Here is a 20611-nt window from a genome sequence, read left to right as displayed (position 1 = left end):
TTTACTGTACTCTGAATTGGCTCTAGTTGACCAACAGAGGAAAATAGTCTACAAATCCACTACTGGTTAGTAGAATTGCTCAAATAATCAGAGAGACTCTAGGTTATAATCGGAAAAGGTGACTTTAGGCCTACCCTCTCAAAAACATAGTCTGAATTCCTAACCATGTGGGCTTCAATGCTAATGCCAAAATGGAAATTTTTGACCAAACAAACCATGAAAGGAAAATACATTTTCTTCAATTATATGATCAAAAGTCATATATCAAAGAAACAAAAAGAGAAAGATATGGGCCAGCTCTAGAACACCTAAATTTTCTCTGACTTCCACCACTATATATTTACAAGGATGCTTACAGCATAATACCTTCTGTGGTAGATCACTTTGTTCATTCCCAACTAGAAGGCAGAGAGGCCAATTTCAAAACCCCTCTATAAATGCAAAGGGAGTTTCCAAAACCCCTTCAATGATGCTCAACATATTTCCACAACCAGGACTATTCTCCTCTGGTCTTGTTGTTCTCTCAGGTCTACTGTTCTCGAGCTGTGAGCTTTGATGCTAACATGTAACCCCCCCCTTTTCCATCTCGTATATATATATATATATATAGAGAGAGAGAGAGAGAGAGAGAGAGAGAGAGAGAGGTGAGAAACCACCTTTTGACAGCTTTTTTCTTCTTTACTGATGCAACTTTTCTCTTTTGTCATTTTCTCATCACAATCCAGCCTCTGCTGATACTCTCTGGATTGCTCCAATCATCCTTAGCAAAAGGGACCAGACATCTTCAACCATGGAGGAAATAAAGAAAGAAGAGGAGAGAAAAAAAGAAAGAGAAAATAAGAGTAAAAGAGAACTAATAATTCATCTTTCTCTTTTCTTTTTTCTTTTTTTCCTTAGTGTGAGTTGGCAAAGGCAAAGAGAGTGCACTGAGGGCACACGTTCTGCAAAAGAAGCACCGAGTTTCAGACCTTCCATGCGCCATGCAGCCCTCTAAACAGTAGCTTTTGACTCGGGAAATACAAATTCCAGAATAATAAAATTCTCTTAATATATGTATGTGGAGATGATGAAACAGTATTCACAACCACAAAGTTATATATTTATCAAAGAAAAAACATCAATAGAGAAAAGAAACTCAAACTGGGTTTCGAAAAAGAAAAAAAAAAATTAAAGCAAAGAGATATAGGCTGAGTGGGCTATGTACTAGGCTGTGGAAAAAGCTGAGACCATGCTTGTTCCTCTGCTTGGGTTCTGACATTTGGGTTCTGATGGATCTCTGTGGTTATGGTGGTGCAATTCCTTGTGGTCTTATTTTTCATTTGAATTTATTTGAGCTCATCAGCAAAACTTGGCAGACTTGAATGCAAGTGGGTACATGAAGGAGTTTGAGTAAGTGAATCTGATGATCTGACTGGTCTTTAAAGGCTTTCCTCCATTCACCAAGCAGTCATCATAGAAGAGCCTCTTGAAGATTCTTGGGTTTACTATTCTTGCAGAGGCAAACCAGCCACAATGGAGATGGATATCTGAAGGAGCACATCCAGAAACACATGTATTCACAATCTGAACTATGTACTGTGGAATCCCAGAAGATGAGTCTCTGCTCTGTGAGATGCTGATATCTCTGTTTGTGCATGTCCCTAATGAAAAAACAAGTTAAGAAAAAGATCAAGGAAGGAAATTAACACAACCCCATTTGGAAGGAGGACTGAAAAAACTTATAGAACTAAAGAGAAATACATGCATTGAGATTGGATCTTTTTACCATGGAGCAGAAGCTTTCTGTAGTTTGAGTACACTTGGGCTGGTTTGATCACTGCTGCTGTGGAGTTCTGGTTGTCATCTCCATGCACTGAATGCAGAGACATGCTTGAAGAATCTGCAGCCAAAGAAGATAAAACACTTGTACATGAGAGGCTTGTTTGTCAGTTCCCACATACAAACAAGGTTGGAAGAAAGGAAAGAATTGGACAAGAAGATCTGAGAAGTTTTCTTTGAGCAGTACCCAGATGGAGTCCAACACTGCAGATAACTATAATGATGAGCAAAATCAAGCAGAAGAAGAACATTTGACTGGAGGTCATGATGGGGTTTTTCTGAGTCTTGAAGATGGAATTGTTCTCTGAGTCTGGTAGTTTTTGGCTGGCTGCCTCTTGTGCCTTTCTCCTGCTTCAGTCAATCCACTGGCTGTTACACATCAATCTAAAAGAGAGAGGGAATAAGAGAATGGTGAGGATTTTCAGTTTTGGTAGGGTTGGTGAGTGAGTCCGTGATGATACGCAAAGATGTGATGGCCCCTTTTAAACAAAACACTACAAAGTACATAAAAGAGGGAGGAAGGAAGGGAGAGAGAAAGAGAGAGAGAGAGAGAGAGAGGTGGCTTCAAATGGCTTAGGACCACACACCAATTTTCATATCTTAGCATTCTCGTCCATCCTCTTTAGCCATACTTTTCTTCTTTGCCTAGGCAAAACAAAGGCAGCAGCCATTTAATGCAAATGAGCAAAAGCCCATTTCCCCCTGTAATCTGCCTTTCGTTTTCAAGGGTTCTTTGGACATAACTTTTTGTTTGAGAGTTCATAAAAATTTTATTAAACATAAATATAAAATAATGACTTATACAAAAAATAATATGTATATTTTTTATTTTCATATTCAACTTACTTTTAAATTACAAACTTTTTTTTATATAAATTAAATATCTATATTGATAGTGTTTTTTTTTTTAATTTATAATAAAAAAGTGATTTTCAGAAACATACCAAATGATTCAAATATAATATCAAATGATTCTTCAAAGTTTTTAAATAATTTTTAAAATTTGGTCAAAATACTTGATTTTTAAATAATTTTTTTTTGTCTAACACTAGTTTTCTCCACCTTTTTCTTTTATATTATGTTCAAAGTATTTTCTAATATATATATATAAAATTTTCAAATGTGATGATCATATTTTCAATTATTTTTAAAAATATTTTTGCAAAAATTACTTGATAAACCCATAAATTCATTTTATAAACAACTTATTTTAAAATAAATTCACAAAAACTTATTTTTAGTCAAATATATATATATACACTAAACTGATTAATTGTAAGTAAGAAAAATTTCACGCGTCTGTCTTCAACACAAAACCGAAAGGATGGACAGAAAGCAAAAGAAAGAATAGGTTGGGTCACGTAACATCACATCCCTGCTGTATAATAGGAGTGATGCCATTTGTCGGTCAATTCACACGCTCGACTCGGACTCATTCTTCCTTAATTCCAATTTCCCAACAATCTCTCTCTCTTCCCCCTCTCTTTCTCTCTCTTCTGAGTCTTCTCTCACAATCTCTCCCTCCCTACAGGTAATGAAGCGAGCGACCCTATCTCTGTCTTGGTCTAGGCTCCAGATAGCAGGCAGCATGGTGAGAGGGAGAGAGGACAAAAGTCCATGACTCTCCCTGAGCTGTAAGAAGAAGTGTGCAGAGAAGCACTGCCAGTACCGTAATGCCCTGAACAACCAGCCCATATGGAGCAACTTATAGGATTAATAGCCTTCCTATCCTTTCAAAACGATCCCTTTTAAGATCCCATATTTCTTTTTTTTGTTCCTATTTCTGACCAAAGCCTATGTCCCTACACTCATCTCCAAACTGGTAAAAACCCCGAGTCGACCCACCCCATAAACACATGTTTCCTTGCCCATATTCGTGAATTTCTCTACTTTAATCACATTCAGATTTGCCTAACCAAAGCTCTGAGTGGGGAGAGAGAGGAGGTTCGTGGAAGAAACAGTGTGAAAGCCAACCTTGTCTCTTCCTCAAAAAAAAAAAAAAACAGTTACTGCAAACGCGTCTTTTCTTCATATAGATCACACACCTTTGTCTTTTCTAGGAGTTTTCCACTCTGTTATCACAGATTCCAGACTATCAAATAGAAGCACCCTTTTTTTTTTTTTCATGCAGTTTATAAGTATATAGCAACTTAGGGTTTTATATAAGAAGGATGATGAAAGGGAGAGCTATCAGATGAGTGGCTGTTTATGGAACCATGTGACAGAGAGGTGATGAAGAGCTGCAGAAAGCTTGAATTAATCACACTCCTCGGCTAATGTACCATGAAAAATATATAAAAGAAAATGAGAACAAGCGAGGAGGCAAGCTATAGGTAGCCTGAATGCAGCAGAAGGGATAGGTGGAGGTGGGTCTGAGCTCTGAATCAAGGCTGTTTTATGGTGCACCTGAGCTGAGTGGTACTGGCTTGTATGGCTGTGTAGTTAGTCCTTTAGTGGCCACCACAGGGGCTGGGGGCTAGGGGCCGGAGCTTAAAGCACTTCACCATTGGGTCAGAGCATATGTTGTGTCCGTCCAAGTGGAAAATCTACTGACACCATGTCTCTAACCTTTTTGGAAAGTAAAATTATTTACGAGGAATAAAGAGTTCGGGAGAATATGGATTTTCTAATGTGGGAAATGTTATCACCCAAAGAATAACTATTAGAATTAAATAAAAAAAAAATACTTCATATCAAAATTAATAAAAGCATTTTTTTTTTTTACTTTTGTAACAAATTAATTTATATTTCACTAAAATTTGTCATACCAAGAGTAGGATGAATTAACACTTATTTCATCCTCATTTCAAAAAAAAAAATTATATAGGATCACCATTCTTGGTTAATCTTTTATTTAATATTTTAACTATATTAAAAATAGTATAATTTATAAATAAATAAATATCATAAATTTTTATTATTTATTTTATGAAAAAGTAATTTTTATTTAATATATAAAAAATGATAAAAATGAATCGGATTAAATCATCTTTTTATTTAATTATACATGTAATTGAAATGATACATGATACGAGAGGCTAATATTATCACAACTCAATTTGAGATTTTAAAAGAAAAAATCTTAAATCTATTTCTAACTCATGTATCGTATTAGTTCCTAGACTTGTTATATAAAACATGGGATGAAATGGGTACTTGAAAAATATGCATTTTTATCATTCCTACGAAGTTTATTTTCAATTTTTATTACTTTCTAATAAAATACCTAACGACGAAAATAAATGATAGATGTTATGGATTTCTTATTTTCGGATATTATTATAAGGTTTTGAACATGCTCTTAAGGAGATATATAGAAGCTTATTTAAGAATGAAAATAAGTTTATTAACAAATTGTTTTCTTGTATTAAAAAAATTTAAATGTCTTACTTTTAAAAATATACTATCAAATTTATATTATTGAATGAAGAGATAAAAATATAAGATCAATATATAAATAAAATTAAAATAATCAATATAAAATATCAAAAATAAAAATTTAATAATGATTTTAGAAATTTTTTTAATATTTATAATATTTTAAAAAATTTATCATTTAAATATTAAAAATATTAAAAACTCTTTCCAAAATCACTTCAAATACTCTGAATAGTAAACTTAATATATTGTAATTCATCATAAATTTTACTACAGGGAGATCAAGAATCATTCCATCATGCTTTCCCCCACGTGCCACGTCACGTGGATAAAGGATTAAATCCGTACCATGATTCCTGACTTACCCTCGGGACTTAAGGCCATCTGTACTGCCACCTGCTATTGCCGGTTCCGGGGCCGGTGACAAGCAAGAGACACCAGCATCAGAGTGCTCAGATGAAACCGTCGTACGAAATTCCGGCCGCTTACCGCAGGTTGACATGACAATATCTTTCTATTATGGTAATAGACCGACGGCCCCTAAAAATTCCATGCATGAAAGGAAAAGTGAAGGGTGGAATGGTCAACGGGGAGGAATTACAAGGCGTGATGGAACACTTCACAGTTGCGTGTGTCTGGAAGAAACAAGGCACCTGTGGTTTTACCTGAAATAGAAAAAAGGAAACGGAGCCGGGATTAAATGCAGCGGCGGATGGTCGACAGTGGCCAGTTGGTCCGCGATTTGAGGAGGTTTGGGTGCGCAAGGAACCGACAAGGGCAGCTTCATTGGCTGCGACAATGAAGCGGGCGGGAAGGTGACAATGCGCGGCGCCTTGTGTGAAATTAAGGGCGCGTTTGGTGTGGACAGTTTTTAAAAATAATTTTAGTTATTTTAGGAATAAAATCTTATTTCAAAAAAATATTTAAAAACATTTCTCCCATTACTTCATTTACAAAAATACAGCAGAATCTTCTATGATGGGAAGCTTTTCAAACTATATTCTATATTTTAAATTATTTGATAAAATACTACAACTAAAAATACTCTACTTTGTTTTAATTTTACGACCCAAAAAGTATTTTTAAGAATAATTTTCAAATAAATCTCAATTATAAACAAATAAGGGAATAAAATTTGAAAATTTTAAAAAAATGACACTTAAAAAATTCATATTTTAGTGTACATGTTTTCAAATAATCTTAAAAACATTAGTGTCAAATTAATAATGGTGTATATAATTTTATTCTTCATGAAAATAATTATTTTTTTCATTACTACCTGAAAATTGATGTATTAAGTTTTGATAAAAAGGTTAAAATTTTTTTTTTAAAATCCAAACAAAGCCCAAGACTCTTCTTCGGGATAACTCCTCTAACTCGAGTCTAACTAAATTAAGGTTAAGTTAAACACGTAGAGTTAAACATCGGGTTGAATCTCAATCCAACCTAACTAACTTGCTTGCCACCTATTATTCACAAGATAAAAAAAATTATAATCCAAGATTATATTAATTAAGTTGATTTTCAATTGGAACCAAGTTGGTGAGCTGCCACTCAGTGACATATTGGGATCAGGAGACACGTGTTGAAAAAGTTTATTTCATAATTTCAATCCATAACAACTGCTTATTAAGAAATGATTTATTCCAAATATGCTTCCATCTCAATCATCTTCCTACTTACTTCGTTGACTTCTGTTTTTTTTGGACTGTCGGGTACATTAATTAACAAACCAAATATATATATATATATATATATATATTAAAATAATCAAATAAATAATATAACGTTCACTAACGAAGAATATACATGCATGAAACCCTAAAAAATCGGCATCTTCAGTCATGGCCTCTCTCTTTCATCTCTTTCTCTACATCACCCTTCTTCACACCTCCATCAATGGATTCGATGGCCATTCCATTAAACCACCTATCACTGCACGTCCTTATTTCAGTTGCGGCGGCGGCGGCGTCTTCCGCTACCCATTTTGGCACCAAGATCAACCGTCGGAGCACTGTGGATACCCGGGCTTCGGGATCTCCTGCGGTGGCGATGGCGGTGGCCCTGTTCTCCGCCTCTCCGGCGATGCCTACAGCATCATGAAGATCAATTACTCTGAAAATACGCTTACCCTCCGCTACGTCGATATAAACAATGGGAGTTGTCCCCGGGCACCTCATGGTGTTACATTGGACAACTCTTCCGCTTTCAGCTACACTGCACGTAATAACATGCTGCGTTTCTTCTATAACTGCACGCTTTATCCACCTTCACTGCCGTCTATGGAGTGTCTTCGGCATGGGACGAAGCGCTCTTATGTGTTTATGGTGGGAGCAGTGCCGGAGTTCGACTGGAGTGGGTACTGTGAAACGACTGCGACTGTGCCGGTGATTGAGAAGTCGGTTGGTGGAGATTTGGTTGATGATTTTGGTAGAGGCATACGAGAAGGGTTCGAGCTAACGTGGAGGTCTGACGGTGGTTGTCGTTCGTGTGAAGACAGTGGCGGATTCTGTGGATACGGCGGTGGCGATCTTCACCGGAATTTCTTCTGCGTTTGCTCCGGCGGCCGCCGTTCATCTAACTGTCACGATAACGGTATGGAATATAGATAGCCTTATTCCAGATCCCTCCTTTTTCATATCTGAAGCTAGACCTATACTTATTTTCTCGCGAGTGTAATACTCGCAGCCACTTGACACTTTCACTGCTCAATTTTCTTTTATATTTTTTATTGTTATTTTTACTTTTGTAATATTTTTTTATTGAATGTGATAAAAAAAACGATTAATATTTATTAAATAAAAAATTATTGTGAAATTATTTTACTTTCCTCACCTTAAAGTAATCGTGTTGGATGTACAAATTGACAGGTGTGGTTCCAATCAATATTCTCCAGCCAAATTTCGCTGCCATTGGTGAGTATTTTGCTAAGCCATTTTTTTTTATAGCATACTGTGCTGGAGACAATTACTTAATGTATTTTATGGCAACAATTGTTTATGCATTTTTCTTGCAGGCACAGTGGTGTTTGGAGGTTTAATGGTAGCAGCAACATTTTTTTATTTCATCCAGAGAAGGAAAATTGGCTTATACAAACCAGTTGGTCCTGTCAAATAGAACAATCTTCTCAATTGACATGTAATTTGATGAAGGGCCATAGACTTGAACCATGTCTAATTTAGTAATTTCTGATTAAGTCACTTTGTAATTTGATAAAAGTTTGTGAAATATGTTCATAAATTCCAAGGAAATGATTTTATTTTTATCACACTAGTAGATATAAAGTGTTTTTCTTTGTTGATTGCTAATATTAAGGCTATTTTTGGTTTTGGGAAAATATTAAGGAGAATGGTTTTTGTATGTTTGTTTTTACAGTAAAAAATATAAAATAAAATAAAATATAATTATAATTAATTTAAATTTTATATATTTTTAAATTTATTTATTTTATTTTTCTTCACTCTTTTTTTTTTCTTTTTTTTCTTTCTTTTGTATTTTTTCTTAAATTTTTCGAAGCCATACATAGCCTAAAAGACCCACTAATTGAAAATTATATCCGATTAATTTCTCATTATGAAAAAAAATAAAATTGTTTCCTACAAACAATTATTATTACAGTAGAAATCTTGCTCGTATATCTTATAGTTATAATCAAAGAATTTAACAAATATAATTATTCCGAGGACAAATTACAAAAATCAATCATATACTTTCATTTCATCTCAATTTAATTTCTATTTTTTGAAAGTAATTACCCATTTATAAAATAATATTAATTTTAACTATCTTATTTTCAAATACATATTTAAAAATATAAAAACCATGATAATAATATTATTAATAAATCTATTTTAGATTTGATATATAGTATTTAAATATAAAAGGGATATAAATTTATAAATAAAATTATTAATATTTTTAAATAAAAATATGATCATCCATACAAAATATATTATCATTCTTTTATATAATACATCAAAATTTAATAAATAACCATTTAATACCAAATAAAATTTTAATTTCTACACTTTATTATTAAAATTTGTAACTTATATCATAAGTATATCGTTTTCTGCAATAAAATAATTTTAATATATACATTATTACTTATTTTACCATTTTTAAAAAATTTTATTAGTTTTGATCATTTTTGTTTTATAATATTTTATCCTAATTTTTATGTGATATTTTGGTAAGATTGAATCATGGATATTTTTGGAATTTTTTTAATTATTTGTTTATAAGGCCACCAGTCTATGTATAAATTAAATACAAACCCTCAAAGTACTTTTTACCTACTTGTGAAAATACATTTTTACCCATTTATGAAAATAAGCAAATGTCTTAATCTTTTGAGAACTTTTTACCCTTCTAGGAATCAAAGTTCCACCAAAGGCTTGGCCCGCTTGGGTCAAAAAGTCTTGATGGGTTACCACATTAAAAATGCATTTGATAGTGATTTTTAAAAGTATTTTTAATATTTGAAAAATAAAAATTTTCAAGTGTTAAAAAAACCAAGAATATTTCCGAATCACAGTAAAACGTAATCTATTTACATCACTAAACATGCACAATGGGTAAATCTGATTGGGCTCAAAGGCCCATCTACATATAAAGCCCAAGCCCAACTTATGACGGGCGGACTAGTGTAGACAACCACACTCTTATGTAAAACAAAGCCACGAGGCTGAAGTCGGAGAGCTCCACCGACTCGTTTTGTTCGGTCTGGGCTAGGGTTTTAGATATTTAGGGTTTTTCGGTATGTAATACAGTAATAGACCCTAACAAAACCCTCCTATTTAACGTGAGATTCTTTTTTTTTTTAACCCCTCATCCCAAATGGTTGAATGCCTATGACGATTGATGAGGCAAAACCCTAGGGCTTATCCACAATGGAAGACGATGGTGATGATTTCGGCGACTTATACGCGGACGTCGAAATTCAAGCCAGCTCAGCAACCAATGGTGCGCCAAACTTCGTAAGATTCTACGAAAATGACACCCACAAAGCAGAGGATTTCGCCTCCGGTTCGGGTTCGAAGGAGCTCGATATCGGAGACGCCGGTTCGAGTCGGAAAAGTGAGAACGAGGAGTCGAATGTGGTGGATAATGGAAGTGATAGTGAAGATGATTTTAACATTGTCTTGAATGATGAGGACGGCCAGAGGTTTCCGGTCCGGAGTGGTGTTGGGGTTCTGGGAGTGAGTGATGGTGAGGATGGCGATGGAATGGAGCAGGGTTTTGCAGGTGGTGAGAGAGGAAATGGAGCGAAGAGTGGTTATCATTTGCAGTTTTCACAATACAAGGTAGTGGGCATGGCTTTGCTATGTCATCAGTAAGACCCCTCTAAGAAGAAAAACCGATTGAATCTTGTTTTTTGCAAACCCTTTAAAGAGAAGCCGATTGATCGACCGGAGATAAAACGAAATCTATTGAATCTTTTCAATCCTTCCTTCTGCGTCCGATTGGTGATAATGAGAACGACGTTTTACAGTATGCTAGGTGTTTTAGAAATTTGAATTGTGTTCCGTGAATTGTGTTTTAAGTTTATTTGATTTGATTGTAGCTGAAATTAGTTATATGCAGTGGTTGAATGTATTTACTGGAAATGTGTGAGTTTCTGTTTTTGAATTAGCCCTTGTTTGGAAATTGAAAGGATTTTAGGGTATTTGAAAATGATGAAGGCTATGGCTATGTTTGGTTCCACGAAATGCGAGGGAAAGAAAATAAAGGAAAAATAAAGGAAAAACTTGGAAGGAAAGAAAGAGGGAGGGAAAATAAAAAATAGATTTAAATCTACTTCAAACTCATTTAATTTATTTTATCTCATATAAATATTAAACAATTTACAAATATATAAGTTTCCAACCAATTCTAATTGTATTTGATTTTCTTTTATGTTTTTTATAGGAAAGCCAAACGTGTGAAAATCATATTCTTTCTTTCCTTGTCACTTTCCGGGAACCAAACATAGTCTATATGTTTTGAGGTGATCATGTGATATCTCTAATTTCAGGTCTTTTGAAAAATGGTTTTGTTTCTATTTCTTGGTGGTTGATATAGTGATATCTCTATATTAAGCTGTCAAATTGCTTTCTAAATGCTAGACATTTCCTTCTAAAGATCGATTTCATTCTTTCTTTGGTTAAGTTTAAAGACAAGGTTGTAGGAAAAATTGGGTAACTGCTGCCATATATGACAATTCACAATTGTAATGGTTTCATTTGGTGTTGTGGATATATATAATGTCTTAGGACACGATAGTTTAAGAATGTACTCAATTTTGAATTAAGAGATAGATTCACTCTTTATGTTATTTAATATTTCCTGACTGTAGAGCTTAAAGGGCTTTTGTGCATTGTGCAGTACATACGGTCTCACTCAACAGTGTTTCCAAGTAACGCAAAAGCCAATGGGACTGCAAAGGTTGCTTCCTTCTCTTCAATGTTGGCTAGAGGTGATTGGGAGGAAAATGGAAGCAACCAACATAAGGGATCAAGCTCAGTTGAAATTGCTTCAACTCACACCAGAGCTGCTCCACTAGTAGCTCAAGGTGGATATGGTTTCTCACTTCCCTGGTATAGGTAAGTAAATGTGGCTATCATCTTATTTATGTGTAAATTTGATTTTTTCACGGTTTATCAGTGGTGCATGCATGTGAATGTGTCTATTAAAAAGGCAAATTAATATTATATGGACCATGTATTATGTAGTGACAAGAGTAAATGCCTTGTGAATTCTTTTTATAATTATTTACAAAAAATGTGAATTCGTTATGATTATGAAACTTAGTTTTGGCATTGTAGTGAGGATGACTGGCTGGTAACTAATTCTTTCTGTTAACCTTCTTCCTTGTTTAATGATCTCAATTAATAGGCACTTCCCTGTTTTTGTTCAGGACTATTCTAGATGTTAATATCGATACATTTGAGCAGAAGCCCTGGAGGCATCCTGGAGTAGATTTAACTGATTTCTTCAATTTTGGTTTCAATGAAGAAACTTGGAAAAATTATTGTAACTCCCTGGTAAATGAGTTCACCTTGGCATATGTGCTTCTGAAACAATTTTAATGTATGATCTATTTTTAGTGCCCCTTCAATAAATCCTAAAGTTGTTTCTGTCATAAATTATATGAATTCTGGCTGGTGGGGCTGGTTTGCTGAATTACGTAGTGATTTTGCTTCTATGATGTTGGTGGGTTTGGGCTTATGGTCATTCTGGATTTATGGGGCCTAGCTCAAGTGGTAAAGGGTTGGGGAGGATGTCTGGGAGTTTCTGGGTTCAAATTCCATTGGGGACAAAAATTTACCTATTAAAAAGAAAAAAAGGTCATTCTGCATTTATGTTTGTTTCCTTTGACATCTCTTCTCATAAACAGAAGCCTTAACCTAAGTTGGGTAACAGGAACAATATCGAAAGAAGATGCACATACTGAACCAGACCCCAGTGTACCCAGTGTATCACTCTTCAAAACCTAATCAGGTGAGTGTTTAAATCATTGCAGTAGACTCTTGATAGGAGCTGACCAGTTGTAATACTATTTTGAGTGCTTGTTTTCTGCTTATGTTAAAATAGACTGAAGAAGGTGGACTTGAGCATGAGAAAGATGGCCAAGAACCTGTCTGCAAACAGGGAAGTATAGTTTCTCCTACTTCAAAAAGTACTGACAGGTTGGAACTGGTATGTGTAAATTAGGAAGTGGCTTTTTCTCCCTCCCTTATTTTACTTGTTATATTTATACTTGTTTTCTTACATTTCAGTTCAATGAAACATTGTCAAATTAAGTTGTTTAGAATAATTATCAGGTAACTCTGTTTTGATTGTTTCAGCCAAAAGGCAGAGCTATTCAGGTTGAAGGTAGCACAGGTGAACGTCAACCATCTATGGATGTACGGCGTCCACGTCATCGAGATTCTGGTGTTGTGATACATGTGGGCTGCCAACCTTGAATTTGTTCTAATGCTTACACGAGAATTGCTTTCACTTGTTTTGTCACTTATGGCATGCTTTTTGGCAGATTGCTGTGCAGGACTCTGTGGATGATGAAATAGACAATATAGATAGCACTGAAGATGAATCCTCAGAAAATGGGGATTTTAAAGTGGGTGATAACAAAGATATTCACTGTTATGGTAGTGGCAATGGAAACAAGCCGTGTCTGGAGAAAAATGTCACATTAGACAGGTCTTCTGTTCTGAAGAGGTTTGAATTATATTGAACGTAGGCGACATAATTTTGGATTAATTTGTCCTTTATAGTAGTTGTTGTGCTGTCTCTGTGTCTTCTGGTGTTTCATTGGTGGGGTGTAGTTGTCGATATCTGAGACGAGGTAGGACAGGGAAGTAGATTGAATAGTTTTGAATCCTTAAACATGATAATGTTACTTCTTATGGTCAAATCATATATGTGGATGAGGTGGTTAAACAAGCTTAAAAATATTTGTTGCTCACTTGGTGCTTTTATAGGTGGAAATACATACTTTATGCACGATGTTGGTGCTCAATTCATGCTTGCAAAGAAATGTAGAAGTACCACATCATAATATATCTAAAATTAGCATCTGCCTTGTGTGATCCACTCTTTTAGAAATGTCCATGAAACATAGCTTTTGCAAAACAATTGTGGGTTGTTCAGTACAGCATTCTTACATGCAGAACTCAACTACTCATGGTGGAGCATTTTTAATACCTTCTGTCATTCTTTGTGTTGCTTCTTTCTATTTTGGATGTTATTCTCTTGTTTGAAGCCCAAGTGGCTAAGGATCCTTCTTGAAATAGCATTGCTAGGTCTTTGGTGCTTTTTTTCTTTCACAGAAATTTATCATTTGATTTTTTACCACACTGCATTTTCCAAATCATTTGAAGTATTTGTTGTTCCTATTATGTTTCAGATTAAGTTTCAATTATGACTGATGATTAATGGCTTTACCTTCTTGCTGCATTGGATCTCAATAAGTATTCAAATATGTCAGAAGAAGTTGGAATTTTTTGTTTGTTTCTGGATTTTGTTTGAAGCAACTGATGAGGTGACTATGATTTTTTCTTATATGATTAGGTCTTCCAAACTATCAACTGCATCTAATCCAGTGTCTGTGGATTCTGATAATGTTGGAACTGGAAAGATTCCTGATGGTGACAGACATTGCTCTCAAAATATGAATGCTTGTGTGCCTGAAGGAATTTCTGAAGTGGTGGATGCACTTAATAACTCAAAGGAAATGGTTGGAAGGAATACATGCAATACAGATCCATGCATGATGGAAACAGAATTATCACTCGATGAACAGGTTAGTCACAGCCCTAGCTCATCCCGTCGTGGAAGTCATTCTGAAGCATCCCAAGATGGTGGTTATATTGATCCAGAAAAGAATCAGAATGCTAGAAGAAAGCCATCATCAAATTTACTAACTGACCGACCAGAGTTGATCAAATCTGAGTATTATCTCCACAAGAGCTCTAAAAACAAAGTTGGCAAAACAAAACCAATTGATCATAAAGATTCTTTTAGAAATAGAAGTCCTGTTCAGGAGGCATGGAAGCATCGTGATTCCAGCGCTTGCAGTGTGGATAAGATGGCAATCCGCAGTGGTAATGATGTTGCCTCCCCAATGTCTAAGACAGTAGATAGCCTGTATGATAGGAATCATTCATCAGTTGGTAATGGCAGACAGAAGGAAAGGCTGCATGATTTTGGTTCTCATGATGATGATGTCTCCCCCATGTCCAATTCAGAAGGCTTGCATTATAAGCATTACTTATCAGCAGGCCGTAGGCGACGGAAGGAGAGGTTGTGTGATTTGGGATCTTATGATGGTGATTTCTCCCCCATGTCTGACGTAGAGGGCATGCACAGTAGGGCTCATTCCTCTGTTGTACGTCAGGGAAGGAAGGAAAGGCTGTATGATTTTGGTTCTTATGATAATGATATCTTCCCCGTGTCTGAGACTGAGGGGCTTAGTGATAAGGGTCACTCATTTGCTAGTCGCCGCAGACGGAAGGAACAACTGCATGATTTTGATTCTTATGATCAAAAAGGTTTCTCATATTATAGGGAAACAGAACTTTCCTTCAATTACTGCAGTGAAAAGTTTGCTGACAATCATGTCCAAACTGCGTGTGCTGAAAATCCTCATTGGAAAGATCATCGGAGCTTTAGAGACGAGATGTATCCACATTTCAGAAACAAATATATTTTTGAAAAAAGAATAACCAGAGCGGGCAACAAAATGATGGAAAGAGATTGGTATCATCGTGAAAGGAACGTCAGTATAGAGGACATAGATACTCTCACTCATAGAGAGTCCAGGCGGTTGGTTTTGAAGTACTCCTACTCAGACAAAGAAAGGGATACAAGACGGAGAAAGAAAAATGACAAACTCCAATTCCAAGAAGGACCTGATAATGATGATGATTTGTTTCAATGTAAAAATACAGATGATGTTGCACAAGAAAAAATCACAAGATCTGTTCCATTCATGTGCAAGGAGAGGAATTCTTTGGCTGAAAAATATGGAAGACACGTGCCAAGTACTGGGAGAAAAGTAAATTTATATGGGAGAAGGAAGAGATATGAGGACGGTCATTTGGATTTGGATAGTTCCTGGTCTATTGGGGTCGAGGATGAATATGGAAGACATGTGGATCATCAGTCTTTGTCTTCTCGGTCTTACAGAGAACCTCATACAGCCAATGGAAGAAATGATGTGAATGATTCAAGATTAACTGAAAGACATGGGAGAGATAGGAGACAAATATGTCCTCAAGGACATAGAGAAAGTGACTGGTTTGGCAATGATAATGATGCCTATAACACTAAAGACAGTATCATTGGTCCTGACGATCAGGTTCACATAGGGAGACGAAGATCAAGACGGCAATATGAAGCATTGCACTGGACTGAGAAGGAATTAATCTCCAGTCATCTAGATGAAAATTTGTATAATGAGGAGGCATCACTTTCCTATGAAAGGACTTCTGGGCACACAAGGATTCATACTAAATATGGATCTGCCCATGTTGGGATGCTTGTACATAACAAGAAATCACAGCAGCAAAGATACAAAAGGATAAGAGAAGGAAGAAGTGATGATTTTATTAATAGAAGTTCTAATGTTCTTGGTCAAGGTAATCATGAACAGACAGTCTTGAGGAGCAGGGCATCGGTTGACTTGATTGTAGGGGAAGGAAAGGTAAAGTTGGGGAAACCGAGGTTAAAACCTTGTACCACTGTACTTGTATATGTGAATGCTCTACATATGCTGAGCAAGTTTTCATTTTTGTTAATGCTATCTTATTGCATGTTTGTCTGGAACTCCTTATATCCTGTATGTTCTCTTTTCTTTTTCCTTGTAATCTGCCTTCCGAAGCTTTTTTTCATTTCCACTATGTCTTTGTGTGCTTTACTTTCAGTAGTAGTATCTAGGTTACAGAAGAGATCATCCCATGTTCAGTGTCTGAAATGTGTGAAGAAATAAAAAGTTTCTTTATAGGTGTTCTTATATTATTTTTTCTGCAACTTATAACTGATTTTTTCTAGCTACTGAAGTGGTTCTCCCACCTTTTAACATGCAATTATTCCTTGGAACCTCAGTTTAGGTCTTGAGGTGGAATATCTCTGTTAAAAGCATTTGTTGGAAGGTTGACTTGTTTCAACTTTCCACTGAATTCTTTTTTTCTTTTGGTTGTAGATTTTTTTTTTCATTCATAGCTTTGATCAAAATCATTTATGGAAAAGATGCTTTACACTTGATTACCTTTATCCTTGCTAAGAATTTGCTTAGATGTTAAAGAGACCCTGTGATCACACATATTTATGTTTAAGTTTATGTTCTAACAGTTTTTTTATGCTTTTTTATTTTATTTGTTCTAATCTGTCTGTGGGGCCGTGTGTTCAAATAATGTAATTGGTTATTGTCTATACATCTATTTAGGTTGAACTAGTCAATTTGGTTTTGCTGGAATTTGGGAACACAAGATTAGGAAAATGGCTTCTAGAAAAATTCTTACCACCATCAGGTCTGCAACACACGAACGTTGATATAGGTAACTATACTCCCTGATTAAAAATAAAAGAGATAAGACTTCCTGTTAACTATAGTTTTCATCTCCAGTTTATTTTTTAAGTTTTCAGAAGAAAATAGCTAACTTTTCTTCCTCGGCCATTTGAAACCCTAGCCAGTCTAACAAAGTCCTACTTTCAACCAACCATATTCTAATCGTCAACAGACTCTCTCTCTCTCTCTCTGGGAATTTTTCAGCATCATTTGAGCTTGGTATTACAATGTGCTGAGTTGTTTAACCATGGGATTGTATTAGATGTTTGTACCTTGTATACAAGTATTTACCGTTCTTCTCTAATTTAATATGCTCATGCGCTTGCACTTAATCTTTATATATCCTTACCTAATTTTAAAGCATTTATTCCATGAGATCTGATCCCCCTATTTGGAGATAGAGGTAGTTTTTCTTGGTTGACAAGATAGGCTACTAAAAGTGCCAGGTGGGCCACTACAGAAGTGCAGGCAGTGCATACTGGAAAGGCAGAGTCTAAACTCTTCTACTTGGAGATGCTAGTTGCTGTTGGGGATCTTGCAAAATTATATCTTTCAGGCAAATAATGAATAGTAGTTTAAAATTTTCTGCTATGCTTGTTTGTTGCTTGTCCATTTTGAATCTAGCAGTGAAACAAATTCTGGAACGGTTTACTTTTGGATGGATTGATCACATCCCTTTGGATCTATGCAAAACCCTAATGTATAATGTCCAAAATCAAATTGTGTCAGATTTACTGGGTACATTTTCCAATGATTTGGGGTCTTGGAGTGTGTTGCTTCTGCCTTAATGGCCAGGAGCAAGGCTGAGTATTCTCAAAACGTGTCCCACAAGTCCACTTCGCTGGAGATTTAGTGGCATTCTACTTAATTTCAAATTGTTTAATTTTTAAATAATCAGATTTTTTATGGTTAGAATATAGTTTTCTTGACAGTTTTTCCTTCGGTTGTCTTGTAGTTCTCTTCACCTATTTTCTTTTCCATTTCATATATTGCCATGAAATGAATTAAATGTGGCACATGTGAATTGCAGTAGAATTTTTTTTCCTTCATTTCCTGAACTAATGTTTCCTAATGACTACATTGAGCTAAGATATGTGGACTGAATCATGCAGCTTTGTTGGTATTCCATGTTACATTACATCTAAGTTACCTAATATATATTCACTAGAAATCTCCTTTATCATGTCTCTCCTTGGTAGTGATTTCTTTGTTATCTTTGATTTTGAGAAATTTGAGGGGAAGAGTGACTTTCTCCTTCAAATTTTAGCTGCTAGGAGAATTTTGGGGTGATAGTTTGTCTGCTGTTATTGTTTTGAAGCTAGTAATCAATATCCTTTTTTTTTCCTTGATGCTTTTGAGTCTTCTCTGGAGCTACTTCTCTGTAGTAAGGATGAAACACATCATACGTTATACTGAAGATATTGGATTAGTTGTCAGCAGGAGTAGGTTCCTAGTTTGATTATTGTTGGTTAATGTAATTTGTTCAAAATTTCTCTCTTTATTTGTTATGCTGCAGGATTGAGAGTTTTGCCTTGGCTCCTACTAAGTACCTCTTGAGTTTTGAGAATGTATGCATGCATTGTAGCTATGATTTTTCCATCAGTTGTAGTTAAATAATTTGACCTCTAGGGGTTGGTGATTCAATGACTTGTTTTTAAAGCATTCTAATGGGTTCATGGGATCGGATATTTGGAGTTGGGCGAGAGGCAGGTGGTTAATGGAACCTGAGTTCCACTATAGAATTTCTTGATTGGGAGCTGGAGGTGTTCATTTTCCTTTGGAAGGACAGGTGCAATCATATGTAAGATAACTGAAGTTGGTGGGTACTTGGCAAAGGCATTCTTCAGGGCTGTCTCAGGATGATGATATCAAATTCTGGCCAGGGGATCTCTGGCTTCTTTTCAGTTTGTTTCCTCTGATGAGCGGATATCTCCTTCAGAAACTCAGGAGGATGATCCCTGTTTAATTGGCATTTAAGATATTATTCTTCAACCATTCTACATTTGGATGGTGGAATCAGTAGCAGATAGGAGAGCCTCCTTTATAAAATTCACTAATATTCTAATTCTGTTATTGTTCTTTTGTAAGCTATATTTTTAGTCATTGGTTACCCTTGAAGAACATATGAATTCCTCCTCTATTTTGTTGAACAGTTCATCATACTTATGATTTGACATGCTTAAAGGATTTTTTATTATGCATTCTAGTGCTTGTGTACAAGCATCTGAAAGTCACTATCAGTTCATGTTTCTTGAATTAGTTGGTTTTTTTCCTACTTCAATCACATTTTTTCAGTGTCTCATATATTATTAATGTTGACATTTCTTCATGACAATATACTCTGCAGTCCTCTGGAAGACGCTCTGAAGCCAGAAGTGCAGTGCACCATGACAGGTTTGAAAACATGGATTGGAAGATTGATGAGGATCAGGGAATTCTCAAGGATGTCAATGGACCTCAGAGAGGGAAGATCATCCAACCTGACCTCAAAAGTGAAAGCAACTGGAATAATGAGAAATGTCTTGATAAGTTTCTGGTTACAGAGCATGATGAAGCTTTGGATATCGAGGAGGGTCAGATCATACCAGAAGAAATGAACAAGGATGACTCAGTGGAAACAAAATATGCTTCTGAAAGTATAACACCATCCAGAAATGTGAAAAGAAGATTGGGCAATGCAAATGCTGCAAATGGGAATAAGGTTGTTGCAGAATGCGACAACCAACGGATTCTCCAGACGCTAGCAAAGATGGAGAAACGACAGGAGCGGTTTAAGGAGCCCATCACTCTGAAAAAGGAGCCAGACAAGATTCCAAAGCCTCAAGTTGATCCAATAGTTGAGATGGCTGAAACCATGCAACAAAGGCCACTGCGAAAGAGGCGATGGAATGGCAGCTGAGAATCCCAAAAACCATAGCTACATCCTTATGCCTCATTTTTTGTTGGAAATGGGAAAGATGGCCTCATCCCCACCAACAATCTGAATGGGACTGGAAGCAGGCTGGTTATAACAAACAACAGAACTGAGAAACCGAAACACATTGGGCGCAGGTTCGTTGAGTTTTCATTTTTCCACAAAAATCAAAGAGGTCTGTTTCTCAGAACTCTCCACATCTTCTGTATGTAATAAAGTTCTCACTGCGCCTCATAATATTGAGAAAAACAAAAAGTTCACAATCCCCTGTTGTTCTAGCTCTGTATTAAAAGGGCTGTAAGCTATTCTTTATTTGCTTGTAAGACTAGAAAATTGGTTTGTAGCTGATTATCTCTATATGGGATTTCAATTCCATAAGCTTCTAAGCTTGGAGAGTGAATGTAGTTTGGAAGTTCTCTTCGATCCATTTGTTGTCTATTATTAATTCT

General features: G+C 35.6%; 3 protein-coding genes across 4 annotated transcripts; 2 read left to right on the top strand and 1 right to left on the bottom strand.

Moving 5' to 3' along the window:
* Positions 1 to 1077: 1077 nt before the first annotated feature.
* On the bottom strand, positions 1078 to 2318 carry LOC117915363 (TPD1 protein homolog 1-like). Its single transcript, XM_034830927.1, has 3 exons — positions 2006 to 2318; positions 1766 to 1879; positions 1078 to 1640 (listed from the first exon to the last, which is right to left on the bottom strand). Exons 1-3 carry the CDS (start codon positions 2082 to 2084, stop codon positions 1339 to 1341), a joined length of 495 nt encoding a protein of 164 aa, XP_034686818.1. The 5' UTR covers positions 2085 to 2318; the 3' UTR covers positions 1078 to 1338.
* A 4707-nt stretch (positions 2319 to 7025) lies between these two features.
* Positions 7026 to 8464, top strand: LOC117915007 (LEAF RUST 10 DISEASE-RESISTANCE LOCUS RECEPTOR-LIKE PROTEIN KINASE-like 1.2). Its single transcript, XM_034830547.1, has 3 exons — positions 7026 to 7791; positions 8067 to 8111; positions 8213 to 8464. The coding sequence occupies exons 1-3, from the start codon at positions 7041 to 7043 to the stop codon at positions 8311 to 8313; spliced, it is 897 nt and encodes a 298-aa protein (XP_034686438.1). The 5' UTR covers positions 7026 to 7040; the 3' UTR covers positions 8314 to 8464.
* Positions 8465 to 9907: 1443 nt separating this feature from the next.
* LOC117914131 (FIP1[III]-like protein) lies at positions 9908 to 20589 on the top strand. 2 transcript variants are annotated; one of them, XM_034829337.1, is made up of 9 exons: positions 9908 to 10502; positions 11563 to 11780; positions 12095 to 12221; positions 12601 to 12678; positions 12772 to 12876; positions 13026 to 13127; positions 13214 to 13398; positions 14251 to 16384; positions 19596 to 20589. In XM_034829337.1, exons 1-9 carry the CDS (start codon positions 10089 to 10091, stop codon positions 20145 to 20147), a joined length of 3915 nt encoding a protein of 1304 aa, XP_034685228.1. In that variant the 5' UTR covers positions 9908 to 10088; the 3' UTR covers positions 20148 to 20589. The 2 variants fall into 2 exon arrangements, with proteins under 2 accessions (XP_034685228.1, XP_034685229.1); XM_034829338.1 differs by lacking the exons at positions 9908 to 10502; positions 12095 to 12221 and having other exon boundaries at positions 11699 to 11780.
* The last annotated feature ends 22 nt before the right edge of the window (positions 20590 to 20611 follow it).

This window comes from Vitis riparia, chromosome 5, assembly GCF_004353265.1.
Source record: "Vitis riparia cultivar Riparia Gloire de Montpellier isolate 1030 chromosome 5, EGFV_Vit.rip_1.0, whole genome shotgun sequence".
Lineage (NCBI taxonomy): Eukaryota > Viridiplantae > Streptophyta > Magnoliopsida > Vitales > Vitaceae > Vitis > Vitis riparia.
This window is presented reverse-complemented; position numbering and strand designations above follow the sequence as displayed.

Bases quoted from the DNA above. Each gene is read 5' to 3' on its own strand.
- LOC117914131 (XM_034829337.1), top strand. From the start codon at position 10,089: ATGGAAGACGATGGTGATGATTTCGGCGACTTATACGCGGACGTCGAA. The intron at 12,222-12,600 runs GTAAATGAGTTC...GTTGGGTAACAG, and splicing joins AAAATTATTGTAACTCCCTG to GAACAATATCGAAAGAAGAT. The intron at 13,399-14,250 runs GTTTGAATTATA...TTATATGATTAG, and splicing joins AGGTCTTCTGTTCTGAAGAG to GTCTTCCAAACTATCAACTG.
- LOC117915007 (XM_034830547.1), top strand. From the start codon at position 7,041: ATGGCCTCTCTCTTTCATCTCTTTCTCTACATCACCCTTCTTCACACC. The intron at 7,792-8,066 runs GTATGGAATATA...ACAAATTGACAG, and splicing joins ATCTAACTGTCACGATAACG to GTGTGGTTCCAATCAATATT. The intron at 8,112-8,212 runs GTGAGTATTTTG...TTTTTCTTGCAG, and splicing joins GCCAAATTTCGCTGCCATTG to GCACAGTGGTGTTTGGAGGT.
- LOC117915363 (XM_034830927.1), bottom strand. From the start codon at position 2,084: ATGACCTCCAGTCAAATGTTCTTCTTCTGCTTGATTTTGCTCATCATT. The intron at 1,880-2,005 runs GTACTGCTCAAA...CTTTGGCTGCAG, and splicing joins CAGTGTTGGACTCCATCTGG to ATTCTTCAAGCATGTCTCTG. The intron at 1,641-1,765 runs GTAAAAAGATCC...TTTTTTCATTAG, and splicing joins CAGAAAGCTTCTGCTCCATG to GGACATGCACAAACAGAGAT.